Source organism: Diadema setosum, chromosome 4 (genome assembly GCF_964275005.1).
Source record: "Diadema setosum chromosome 4, eeDiaSeto1, whole genome shotgun sequence".
In the NCBI taxonomy this organism is placed as follows: domain Eukaryota; kingdom Metazoa; phylum Echinodermata; class Echinoidea; order Diadematoida; family Diadematidae; genus Diadema; species Diadema setosum.
The window spans coordinates 41,054,610-41,068,074 of NC_092688.1; the positions used below are offsets into that span (position 1 = coordinate 41,054,610).

General features: G+C 39.3%; 1 protein-coding gene across 1 annotated transcript; it reads left to right on the forward strand.

Annotated features, from left to right (window-relative positions):
- LOC140227254 (uncharacterized) lies at nucleotides 1-12,198 on the forward strand. The gene is made up of 10 exons (XM_072307676.1): nucleotides 1-75; nucleotides 1,284-1,451; nucleotides 2,931-3,134; nucleotides 4,611-4,644; nucleotides 6,343-6,487; nucleotides 6,658-6,771; nucleotides 7,071-7,136; nucleotides 7,808-7,951; nucleotides 9,257-9,367; nucleotides 10,307-12,198. The coding sequence occupies exons 1-10, from the start codon at nucleotides 57-59 to the stop codon at nucleotides 10,526-10,528; spliced, it is 1,227 nt and encodes a 408-aa protein (XP_072163777.1). The 5' UTR covers nucleotides 1-56; the 3' UTR covers nucleotides 10,529-12,198.
- Nucleotides 12,199-13,465: the final 1,267 nt, after the last annotated feature.

Consider the following 13,465-nt stretch of genomic DNA (forward strand, 5'->3'; position numbering starts at 1 on the left):
CGTATTCGGAACAAACACCTACCGCCATCGAAATCATTATTCCTCCGTTTTCGTTGATGCTCTTGATCTCGGGTGGTAAGCAGAACATTCTCGGGGGATGCACCACTTGACTGATCACTATACGAGGTTTTACCTCCTATAGAGATCAGCTGGGTACACACACACACACACACACACACTCATTCAAATCCACACATCAACAGACAAACACACCATCACACACACATCAGCTTTCAACTCATTAAAATTCAGCACGGACATCCGCATAACGAGAAATCATATACAGTCGAAACAATTTATTTCAAATTCAGTCATTGAAAGGAGTCATTTGAGAAAGGGTGAAATCTTATCCAATACTCTCTGTTATCCTTACGAATTCACAGCAAGAAAAAAATCGATGAATAAATTTCGTGTCGTCATTTTGAAGAAATTGTTTGTTTGGTTCCTTTAAAAAGTGACTTTGTTCTTTTGTTTAAATCAACAATATTGGATAAATTGGGTTATAGGTATTAAGGTACAGTTATGGTTGAGACCTAATTTCAGGTTTCTAACATTTTTCGGTGAGATAATGAGAAACCTCTTATGAAATATGAAAGAGCATGTGATTCTATGAAGAATTCAACGTTTATTTGATGAAAATTGGTTTTGAAATGGCTGAGATATCCAAAAAGAGCGATTCTAATAAAGTGTGGGACCCATCGATTGCTTTGGTTTACTTTGTTTTTGGATGTTTTAGTCATTCCAAACCCGATTTTCATCAAATAAACTTTGAATTCCTCTTAAAATGGTATGCTCAGTACTATCATTTTCTTGGTATCTCGCAAAAGGTTGAAAGCCCAATTCTCATCTCCACCACTACCATCCCTTTAATATAGGTGTAAAGGGAATATTTCTTAAAACGCATCTACACGTGTTGCATTTTCACTGTCACTATTGGCTATAGTTTATGGAGTAAAAAAAAAAAGCAAGGAATTAAAAACGTCATGCGAAACTTGATCTCAAAATCAACAAAACATTGGTTAAGATTCATATCTAGTCAAACATATGTTATTGATCTTTGGTTTGAGTGCCGATCGGCACAGAACACCTCATTGCGTTGTAGAGCTACACACTGTCGAAAGTCACTGACACAAGACAGGATCAAGAACTTCCACTTCAAATGCATGAATTATAATCTAATCGACATTGCGTCACTCAGTTTTTAGGGTAAAGTCTATAGAAAGTATGATTAATGCAACAAATTCCCACCCCCATCTCATCCTCAAAAACAATCGCTGTTTTAGGGTTGGTGTTCCTCATGGTGAAAGCTCGTCTGAAGCGGCAAAAATACAAGGAGCACGACTTGCCTCGAGACTACCTCACGCAGCCCAGTCTTCGGAATCTCACGTCGTCTTTCGGCGGTCCTGCGATGGCGGGTGTGCAAGAGATGAGGGAGGCCTGTAAACATGCATGTAAGTGACTTGCCAGGAGGCTACGCTTGTAGGCACTCGTGGTATCCATATATGCAATACAATTCATATAGGCCTACATGCAGACTTCCGTTTGAACACCACCGTAACACACTGTCCTTCATTCTTGTAGCTTAATACATATTGTACAGTCCTAAAAATATATCTTACTTTGATTAAAGTCTGTATTTATTTATAGACCTATAGACCTGTACATGTGCTAGTAAAATATTCCACAGAGAAAAACAAAAAACAAACATACAATACAAACGAAACGAAACTTTTGACAAACCATTACAATCTCCATCTACACATTGCGGTCTATTTTTTAAGACGAGACTTACATGAGTGGTTGCAACAGTGTTGATGAACATACGCTTTGAACTAAACTATATGTATATTGCAACATCATACTATGTTGAACAACGTAGTCACATATAAACACGGATGCTCAAGGATCTACACGGTGATCCGGGGACGTCCGGGGAGATCCGGGGAGATCCGGGATTTTGGTATGACTGTACACACGGTATCAACACGGCAGCTACACGGATAAGGCCGGAAGAGCGCGGCGTCTACACGGACAAACACGGCATCTACACGGATCAACACGGAAGCTACACGGCAGCCACACGGACCACCCCGGATTGCTCTGTCAACACGGCAGTCCCCGGATGACGCCGGGTGTTTTTGACCTCCAAAAGTTGCCGTGTTGGCCTCCCGGCGTCAACACGGATCTCTCTCCCCGGATCAGATCCGGGGTGGTCCTGGGTGATCCGGGATGTCTATTATGTGACTGGGGCAAGTTAATTTCAAAGAATTTCAGCATTGCTCTTTGATATGATATTTCAGTACATGTACTATACGCAGTGCGTACATTGTGCTATAGTATACACTGCACTGCAATATCATACCAGGGAGGTGGATCTTCCACCTCCCTGATCATACACAATATACATGTACTTCAATCTACACTACACTATACACTACAGTAAACTACACTGTATTCGCAAGTTACACAACACCACACCTATAAACAGGAAACCATATGTAACCAGTCTTCTCAATTTATTTGTTTCATCGCAAAATGTCCTGAGCGCCATTTCTAAACATTTTAAAGTAACTCCATCATCAGATAGAGCAAAAGAAAACCTTTTCCAGTGATACCTCACTTTTAACACAACAAGGAATTTCCTTGAAGTTATGATTATTTGATTATCCCATATTTCGTATTATTTTTGGCAGCTTTATTTGCAAATATCTCTAATTCAACCAAGGTGGAGTTAGCTCGCTTTTGCGATAAAACTCTCCATTTTTGTTCTTGTAATTTGTCTTGCATACACAACGTTTAAAATCTGTCCTTCCATCTAACTATCTCTCTCTCCATCGATATATCCCACCATTATGATCATATGTTTTGAAACTGCTTGGCTTTTTCCCTCTTTTTTTTTTTTTTTTTTTTTTGGCGCAATTTCGCCCAAGTTTTGACCATGGAGGACGTGGAGACCATCCACAGCATGGACCTGTTCTTCAACCAGCCCCTGCCGCTGTGCCGCATCGCCCTCCCCGCTCTCATCTCTCTCGCCCTCTGCCCCTTGGTACTCTTCATCTACTCGCCCGTCACCGCCTTCTTCTGGCCGCCCGACGAGTTCCCCGAGGGCGTTCCCAACATCAACGATGCCATTGGTAAAACCATTATTATACCAGAAATTCATACAATGTCGAGAAATTGCAACTTCTGTTATGTAGCCCATATACCCATGCAGGCAAGACATCAGTAATTTTACACGTCATGATAATGGTAATTCCACACTACAGCTGTGCTTACGAATCCTTATATAGTCATAATACAGAATGGAAATTCCATTCTGAAGTTACTAAATTTTGCATGTTTTCAAACATAACAGTATCATATTAGTTGCAACCGTACACAAACTAAGGGTAATGATGTTATCATCTCAAAGTCTCAAAATGACATCTAAATCTTCACTATACATTTCATATTTTTACTCGTGAAATCATTAAACACAAAGTTTTCTCTTCCCCGCAAATTCATTTTAGTTTGGTAGTGAATGTGTTCTGTGTTATGTTTTGTTGGAAAAATAAGAACGAAAATGAATGAATTGAATAGAATTGAATAGAATTGAATTGAATTGAATTGAATTGAATTGAATGATAAAGCAACATAAATCGCAAAAGTAGATATTGGGTTGTAGTTGGGTCGTATACTATCGACCAAAGACAGGATTATCTTTATAATATTTCTGTGTATAAACAAATAGGAGAATGGTAAGGTATATTCGAATATGTCTCTTTTCCAATTTGACTTTGTGGTAGCAAAGAATATCACTTGTGTAGGAAAAAAGCGAAACTTTAAAGTATTCAAACTGTTCTCTCTTTCATGTCTGGTTCTTAAGAAGCATCATGCAATTTTGTTATCTTTATTTCGCTCTAGTCATTAGAGTTAACTTGAAGATAATTATCACATGAAATGTTACTACACTTTAACTTAAATTGACCTTCAACTAGGATTTACCCTAAATTTATAACTTTAAAAGTTCTACAAATAAAATATGCACATGCGAATTGGACGTGGTATGAAATACGTTTCTCGGGATGCTGCGATTACACAAATAAACTTTCACCGTCCGTACTATCATCTACTAATATATAGCCTACACCTCTTGGGAGTATCGTGTCTGTCCAGAACTCACGCCTTTGTTGACTTTGAGAAACTTAGCGTTACTTCACTTAGGCAGCTCTTCAGATATAAATTGTGCAACGACGCATGTAGGTCGCCACATGGCCTTAAATCATAGCTGAAGACTTCCTTATTAAATGAATAGTATGCAGGCATACATTATTTCCTCAGACAGAACTATTTTGAATGTCATTTCTGCCTCACGAAGTCAATGTTTGTTAATGTGATGAGATTTAATATCATGTTTACATATTGCTCGAAACTGCGGTTTCGATATTAACGGCGTCGATATAACGACGAATTTTCCGTGATTAGAAATCGATATAATGACGTTTTCACCTTCTCTCTCTCTTTGGCCTTCGATATGTTGATTTCAGTAGTGGACACTCATTTTGTTTTTTGGTTCTTTTTTGTCTGAATGTGTTGTGTTTTTTGTCTTTTCCTATTTCTCCCCTTTGTAGCTTGTTTCCTTGCACCTGCCGGACTGGTTTATGCGTAAGTTTCTTCGACATTGTTATGTAAATGAGGCCTGTTCGCTAATGTATTCAATTTTACAGCTTTTTGTATGTATTTAAGTTTTTTTTTTTTATGTAGTCGTTCCTCTTGGAAACTTCATAAATAACCTAATAAATGAAGCAGTTTGCACGTGTCCAAAGAATCTACAACGAAGTGTAAAATATTGTGCCACTTGTCGTTTTGTTCGGCAAGTCTCTTTAAAGCTTTCTGGTGGTCAGAAACGACATTCATTTTGTTTTATTAGGTGATTGTACGAGTTTACGCGACTTGTGCTCGTTAACCTCGTCGTTAACTTTGTCGTAAACGGGGTCCTAGATGTTGCAAATTATAGACCAGCTATGAACCGAAATGTGCAAACACTACCACAAATAATTTCAGATATCATAAAGGATTGGGTGTTGGTCAATTTGTTCCTGTATAAAGAGAATGTGGAACTCAACGGGACCATTAATCAAGGCAATAATGAGTTGTGCGAATATCCCACGTACAATGTGATTGATTGTTATCTCTTACTGTCAAATCCCGGGGAGTTTGCTAGCTTTTGGGCTTTACGATGTTTTTATCGCCCCTTTCACTTTTGTAGTCATCATATTGTGATCTTCTTCTTTAGTGCCGTCTTCAGTCCGAAGGCTGGCGACTATGGACCTCCACTCTGTTCTGTTCATGGCCGCCTTACTACATGCAGCCACACTCTTTCCTGTCCACTCCTTTATGTTGTTACACCACACACTGCGCTGGCGTCCTCTGCATCTCCTGCCTTCTATAATCCCTTCCAGTACACTTTTTGGGATGTTCTGATGTCTTTTAATATGGCCAAAATATTTGAGTTATCTTGATTTGATGTCTTTCATCAAGGTTTTTGTGACATTCAGATGATCAGTTCAATTGGTATTCAATTCTCCAATAATTTGGAATACAAGTGAGATAGAAACATCGAATTGCTTACATTCCATTGGACATTGCGGCAACGAGTCAAAGCAGGTGACTGGACAATGGTACGAAAAATGGACAATGCCGACCAGGTGTAAGATATCGATTTACTGTTACTTGTGACATGTAATGCGTGACATTTTGTATGCTCACATGAAACACATGACAACGTATGATATACACAGCCCTGTCGCTGTACACACTCCTGTCGCGTTGTGTACAGCGACAGGGCTGTGTATAGTTAGACAATGTATTAAGAGAATCGAGTACCAAAGTGTGATGCCATAGCCATCCATCGCCATGGAAACTGATTCAATACAACCCTCACCTGGCCCGAATATCTTTGAACACTATTGTTGCTACCCATGCTCGCACCTGGGTCCAACCCAAGATAATTATGACAAAAGACTGTGATATCATCACTTTGGTACCTGCTATACCGATCAAGACTCGAGAGTAAGAAATCGATTTACTGTTATTTGTCACAAAACATGTGTTACGCTTCATGCCCGCACGAAACGCATGGTAACAGATATAAAGATTAATTAAAACGAGTAAATCGTGAAGAGTTTAACTTTTAAATGCTTGAACTAATACTATGATAAAAGAAGTCCCTTTGAGGAAGAATTTCTTTTATTCATTCATATCATTATAAAGTGTCCCCGCTATTGTTCATCTGTTGTTTTGCCCTTCATCCATCTCACATATTATCGTCTGCGCCGGCGCGGCGGTTTCCCGCTCACGCAGGACATCGTTTGGATTTTCCTACCAGTCGGCAATGCAGAAACAGCGATCTCTCATCAGCATCGTCTCCAACGAGGTCTCCAAGCTGGACCAGATCATTGTTATGACGTCACACCTCTCCTACATCACCTTAAAGGAGAAGTCAAAGGTGAGGGGTATAGCATGACCGAGGAGGTATCCTTTTGATCCGTACGTAACAATACTGTCCATCACCCTTGTTTCTTTGATTCGTCAGTCATGTTTCTCATGTACTCACGCCGTCACCATTTGGTCGGCACTTGGACTAAAAATGTGCACGTGTCGTTGACCTCGTCACAGATCTATCGCTACGTGAAGGACGAGGCTGTCACGATCATTCGTCAGATCCAGGGACTGTGCAGCGGGAGCACAGAGGAATATATGGGCGATAAGTGCAGCGGACAGATCTGGCGGGTGAGGCAGGGCTGAATAGTCTATATGCTTTTGCATGTTTTCGAAAACAGATAGATAGATAGATAGAGGGGGAGGGATTCGAAAGACGAGCGAGAGGGGAGAAAGAACAGGACTCATTTTTTGTTTGCATTGGATTTGTTTATTCTTTACTTTGTTGTTAATATTCACTTTTAGAAATTACTATCTCTTATTTGTCCCATATAGGAAACATTAATTCTATGATCTATTCCTAGACTAATTTCATGAGTTTTTAACTTTTTTGTTCTATTCTTTTTTTTTTTCTTTTTTTTGTAAATCAGATTGTACCAATCCTTCGCAATTCTGGAACAAGGCAAACAAAGTGGCATTTGGACAGACACATCTTGGTAAGATCACTTTTTGAATGCACACATGATAAAAGTTCGGCGCGGCAAAGTGGCTCAGTCGTAAGCGCAACTGCTTTGGAATCAAGTGGGCGGGGATCGAGTCCGAGCGAACCAAGCTAAGCAAAATGTATAATCACGCCAACCCCTCTATCAAGAGGTAAAACACTCTGTCCCTAGAAAACAGCAGGGCATAATTTCATAGAATGGAGGTCCCTTGTACGAGAGTCCAAACTCCCATTTACGCGAAGCAACGCGCAGGGTGTAAACATACGGAGGAAAACGGTTGAATGGCGACCCCATAATGGTGTTCAACACGTGAATGCGTATATTATATTAAAGTTGTCCAAATAATCACGCTAGCTATTATAAAAGAAGGCATCAGTTAGCCTATGTTATAACATGGACTCTCGAACTACGTACATGAATGACAATTGTCACAGCAACAGCAATCGTATGATTCAACATAAGATACAAGGGGGAATCATTCGACTTATAATTATAATAACTACAATACAAACTGCCAAATCTTTGTCAGGATTTTATGACGAACTAAGTAATTATCTACCTGAATGTCAGTTACTCTTCTGTATTAATACTACATTGCCTTTTTTTACGAACGATACATTTCTCTGGGCTTGTCCCCTCCTCACTTGTTCCCTCTCCACTTTCAGGACAGTTTGATGGACCACGTGGTGGCCCTGAACTCAGACTCCTCCGAACGCTATGAGGTGATGATGGCCCGGATCCACCCACTCAAATGGCTCTTCCTCGAGACTCTCGGATTCTTTGCCTTCTTTGGTGTTCTGCTCCTAAACGTGAGAAACCACTTACTGTTAGTGTATGTAGGTTAGAGCGTATTTGCGACATGGAACCTAGGGGTATCTCGGTGGTCTAGGACCATAATAATAAAATGCCATCCGTTCTAGTCCGCTGTCGCCGCTGTTGGTAGCGTCAGTATTTTCCTTAATCCTCGTTGCCAGGTTAACGCTCTCATTGTCTGACCAAAAGTCATTGATCCCGTAGTGTTTGCTGATGAACAATCACTTTGTTGCTAAGCAATCACTGAACAGTCAATAAATTTTGATTGCTACGTACGATGAATCAAAGCTCAGAACTCGAGATTCGTGCATGGCCGGCGGAACCGGGGGCCGTGGGGCCCCCACACTTTTTGTTCACCATACAAAGGAACATAAGGTGTCATGACTTTGAGCCCTCCTCCCTCCCACTTTTTTTTTTTTTTTTTTTAACCCAGAAGTACGTAAGTGGCACTAAAAAGAAATAGATAGAGATCTTGAAGTGTGATCGCGGTAAGGTTATGTTTTTCCGGTGAAGACCTTTTTTTTTTTTTTTTTTTTTTCTGTTTGCTTGTCAGCCGAAGAAACCCGCAAGTGGAAGGGGAGAGATCAGCTGAGGATTTTTTTTTTCCCGCTTGTCAGCCGAAGAAACCCGGAGGTGAAAGGGGAGAGATGAGCTGAGGACCTTTTTTGTTTTATTTTGTCTGTTTGTGTTTTTGTTTGTTTGTTTGTTTGGTTTTTTTTTTCGCTTTTTAGCTCATCAAACCCGGAAGTGGGTCCCCCTCCCCACTTTTGGAAACGCTCCGCCGGCCATGTCGTGTATGTATGAATTTCGCTTCGACGAAAGTTTGCTCAGTGTCAAGCATCGCCTTCATGGGGATCAGGGTCTTAGCTTATAATGCAATGGTCCTGCATGCCTAGCTATACAGGCGACCGCTGCTATAACGAAGTCCTCGACAGGACCGGCAGTTTTCTTTCGTTACATCGAAATGTCGTCATAGCCGAACAACATTTATATAAAGATCTTAATTTGGGGACCTGAATTTTTTACTTCGTTGTAAGGGAAATTTCGTTATATCCGTGTTTGTTATGATGTAGCGGGAATGCACTGTATTTACCAAGGGTAGCCTTCTGTGTATTAGCAGTAATCTTCCTGAGGGGTTGAGTCACCATACGATTACCCCTGCTTGTAGCATTGTCAGGTAGAAATCTATCCATTTTTTTTTTTCGACTGGACAAAGAGGAACATTGTCAGTAAAATGATTATGTTGTCCTTGGATCTTCGCACCGATCTGTATTTCCTGCTTCTCTTCTCTTCTCTTCCAGGCCTATTCGTACCGTATGGAGCTGGCTATGTGTATCATGACCGTATTCAGCATCACCATTCTCTGCTACGTGGTCGCCGACCTTGACTCGCCTTTCAACGGCTTCTTCAGGGTAAGATGGTAACACAGTTTGATTTCATTACTGCGAGTTCTCTGAAAGGGCGCCCTCGCCCCATAAGTTTCAAATTTACGTTTCGTCATTATCCCGTAATTGCCTAGCGATACCATCGATCTTCTTATCAGATGTGATTTTTATGCATTTATGTATATCTTAATTCAATTTTTCTCAGCTTCACATTGCGAGAGAACGTTTGTCAATCCTTTGACTGCCTTGATGGCCCAAACTATGTAGAGCCTACAGTCTGAAACTTTCAACTACTGATGGACTTACGCGCCAATTTCAAATTAAACCACATGCCCGTGATCAGTGATGTCAACAGAGGTTTTTTTTTTTTTTTTTTCTCTCTCTCTCTCTAGATCATCTCTTTTCAATTTCCCAAATGGATCTCCAGTAGCAGGAAATAATAACAGTTAGGGCCTCATAATACTCCAGTAGTAAATTGATAACGATAATAAAAACAGTTGTTATTGGCCTGGAAGAAAAGAGGCAAATTGCAAGCAATATTTAACAACACCTGCTATAGGGCAACGAAAAGACGATGGAATAATTTGAACAGTTCGTTCGCAAAAACCGATAAGTCCATTTTTGAAGATTTTTAAGTACGGTCTCTGTCATAAAGTACAAATTAATACCCTTTAAATGATATATTCGTTACTACATATAAAGGTACATTTTCAGTGAAGTTATGGTCAAAAGAAGCAAACATTTTCTTATTATTTTCTTTATTTTTCTTGACCTTTAATCACAAACCGTTTGGCAAATATGGACTTATCGGTTTTTGCGAACAAACTCTTCATTTGATTTTAATGTTAGAGAAGGGATGGGATTAGAGAACGACTGATTCCTTACAAACATTGCAGGACTATGATAATGCATAACTTATTCCTATTCTTTCTAAAAAAAAACAAACAAACCCAAATCATTGATAAGGTCAATCTTAGTTCCCTGCCTGACATCGTCGGTAAGGCCGGCGTCTTCTACGATCACGCCGCCCGAGGCAGGCACGTCGATGGCCCCGCCGACCCAGGAGTAACGCCAGAGGATGACAATCATGACCATGACAACGATGACAAAAAGGAGGCCATGTTCAGTGCGCACAGCTTGGGAGAAGTAGTGCTCAACAGCTACGAAATGACTGAACGAAATGAGTGAAAACTCCTGCTTTGCCAACAGGCGGGATTACGAAGGCATTTTGTCGTTTTTGTAATGCTCATGATTGATCCACATGTGTGGACATTCATCGGAGAGGGCGCTAATCAGTTACCTATGAAAATGACTGTCACGTTCGACTGAAAAACAAGACGAATGCGAAAATAAGCTGTACATTATTCAGTTTCAAAATTTAGCTACTGGAATGATGGTCGAAATTTTCTGTCTAACACACCTGCTTCGCCCATGGATGAGTTCTTCTACTGCAAGAGTTACAGTAGCACACCATTCATTGTTTGAGTTGTAAATCAAACAGATTAAATGGTGAAAGTTAATCAAAATTTTGACATTGGAGTTTTGTAACAAGGTAGATTTCTAAGGTTTTTGTGTACACTCTTACAGAATAGTGATTGAAATGAGGCAGTAAGATAATAGAATTACTGCCTCATCTAATTTGCATGATTGGTTGGGAACAACTTTGTAGTAACTCACAACATTATGAAACTTTTCATGACGTTCTGATCATATGTCTGATGTTGATGAAAACTTCTGCCATATTGTTGTTTTTTTTGGGGGGGGGGGGAGGGGTTGTCATCACTAGATTAACTCGAGATGGATCACAGCGATTTGAGCTTTTGTGGGATGTGACAAATCCCCCTCTCTCCCATGCACTCCTTTCGTTCTCTCTTTCTCTCTCTTTCACTCTCTCTGTTCTCTTTGTTTTCACAAACACGGGTGTCATGGTGAACATCCCTGCATTCACTGCCACTTTCTTTCACTGGAAGGCAACTTTTTTTTTTTCTTACTTTATCTATTCATTTTCAAATTGTTTCTCCTTGAGCTACACAAATTTCTCACTACATTTATTCCATTATTTCAAGTGCTAGAAATGTGACCCGAGAAGGCTGGGTTACCTTGGTATACTGTAAGTTATACTTCCGGGTGTAAAATTTCACACCATGTAGTTATCATAACCATAGCGTACTTCCGATGGGCCATTATCTTCCGCAGCATTACTGGGAAAGTTGTTTTTCAACTCCATGGTCCTGCCTGTGGTGTAGATAAATCCTCCATGAACATCTAAAGATGGTCTGTCATACACACTGTCACAGTAATTTTGTCTTTGTTACTTGTAAAGTAAATCTTTCAGAAAGAAATGAAGAGTTTGTTTGCAAAAACCGATAAGTCCATTTTTTAAGATTTTGAAGTACGGTCTCTGTCACAAAGTACAAAATAATACCTTTTAAATGATATATTGGTCACTACATATAAAGGTACAATTTTGAAGTTATGGTCAAAAGAAGCAAAAATTTTCTTATTCTCTTTATTTTTCTTGACCTTTAATCGCAAATATCTCCATTTGGCAACTATGGACTTATCGGTTTTTTGCGAACAAACTCTTCAAACAGTAGTACATGTTACAAGTATTTACGCTTTACAGAAATAGCTGAGGATTTGAAAAGAAAATGAAAACATAAAGTATTTCCACATGACTAATTAGAGAAATGATGATATAGTGTATAATTCCAAATCAACTAATCATTTACAAATTTCATCTAGTAAGACACCATTTTTTAAGTGGTTATCTACAACTATGTATATACAAATGTTGATATTAATTTTATATATATTTATTCCGTATTCTGTTGCTGATGTATATATTGAAAAAAAAAAATGTACAAATAAAGTATGTATGATATCAATGATCGCACATGTGCATCTGCAGTTTTATATTCAGGCACTGTGTTTGTAAAAGTTTGAAGTAAGATTTATGGAACAGCTTTCACAGAAGAATTTCACTCTAGTGTATCTTAAAATTTGAAAGGCAGATATTCTTATTAGTGAAAGTGTCAATACAACTTGACAATGATTCAAAAAAGTAACAAATTTCTTATATTTGAACATTCTTTAATTTACACATCAATATGACATCCACAAATTGGATTAGCTGATGTCATTGCCTATTTTAGCTGTCATCAGTTTGTGTATAAAGAATAGAAAAGAAAATCTACAATATTTCAGCAACTTTACCCATACTTAGAATTTATGCCTGAAGCACTGAAACTTCAGAAGTAGAATTTAGGTCATAATTAGATATTCCACTTTTTCAGTTCATTTAAAATATAAAATCAATCAAACTTTGTGCGCAAAACAGGGAAATTTTCAAATAGATGCAGAAAGCCTCACCTTGGGCACACATCTGCACACATACGCAAAGAAAACGACAGCAATGAATGACACGCCAAGTTCATTTTTATGTGTTTATTTTCTTTTTTTCTTGTGACACATTTTCAACAAGCATTTCATTATTTGCTGGCTGCATGATCAGGCATGGATAACAGCAGACAACCACTGATAAAAGAAGATGAATTCATTTCACAACAATAATAACGATATTCATAACAAACGATGATATCAACCGATTACAAAAAGGACATAAATCATAGGTCGTACACCAACGTCAACCCGGAGATCTACGCGTAAGACAACGCTTTCTTGTTTAATTCGCAGCATCCTTTGTCATTAGATAGAGAGACAACAGCGCCCAAGAGAAGACCACAACAAAGACAGTACATGGGACTAAGTTAAATAAATATTTGCTGTTGATCATAAGTCAATGTAAACATCGTCCTAAACAAGGGTTACTTTGAGGAAACTCTTGTCTCAGCCGGGGACTATTGTACTTGTCCATGTTACGTGCCTGTGCCATCCCCCTCCCAACAACTACATCTGAATTGAATCAAGGCTACACTCTCTGTGGTGATATATAAGGCATCTACGCCAATGCCAAAGAGATTTTCCCCAGTGACTGCTAGAGTGCGGAGTCTTCATACGCCCTGTACTATTGTTTTGTGAGCACAAGGGGAGCATTGGATGACAACGAGGTGGTACAACGGTAAGCTCACCCCTCGTGCTAACACGCTAGCAAACGAGCAATCG

What these genes read in the sequence shown, in the direction of transcription:
- LOC140227254 (XM_072307676.1), top strand. An exon ending in GCAGCGGACAGATCTGGCGG is followed by an intron (nt 6,772 to 7,070) that starts GTGAGGCAGGGC and finishes TTTGTAAATCAG; the next exon opens with ATTGTACCAATCCTTCGCAA. An exon ending in TTGGTGTTCTGCTCCTAAAC is followed by an intron (nt 7,952 to 9,256) that starts GTGAGAAACCAC and finishes CTTCTCTTCCAG; the next exon opens with GCCTATTCGTACCGTATGGA.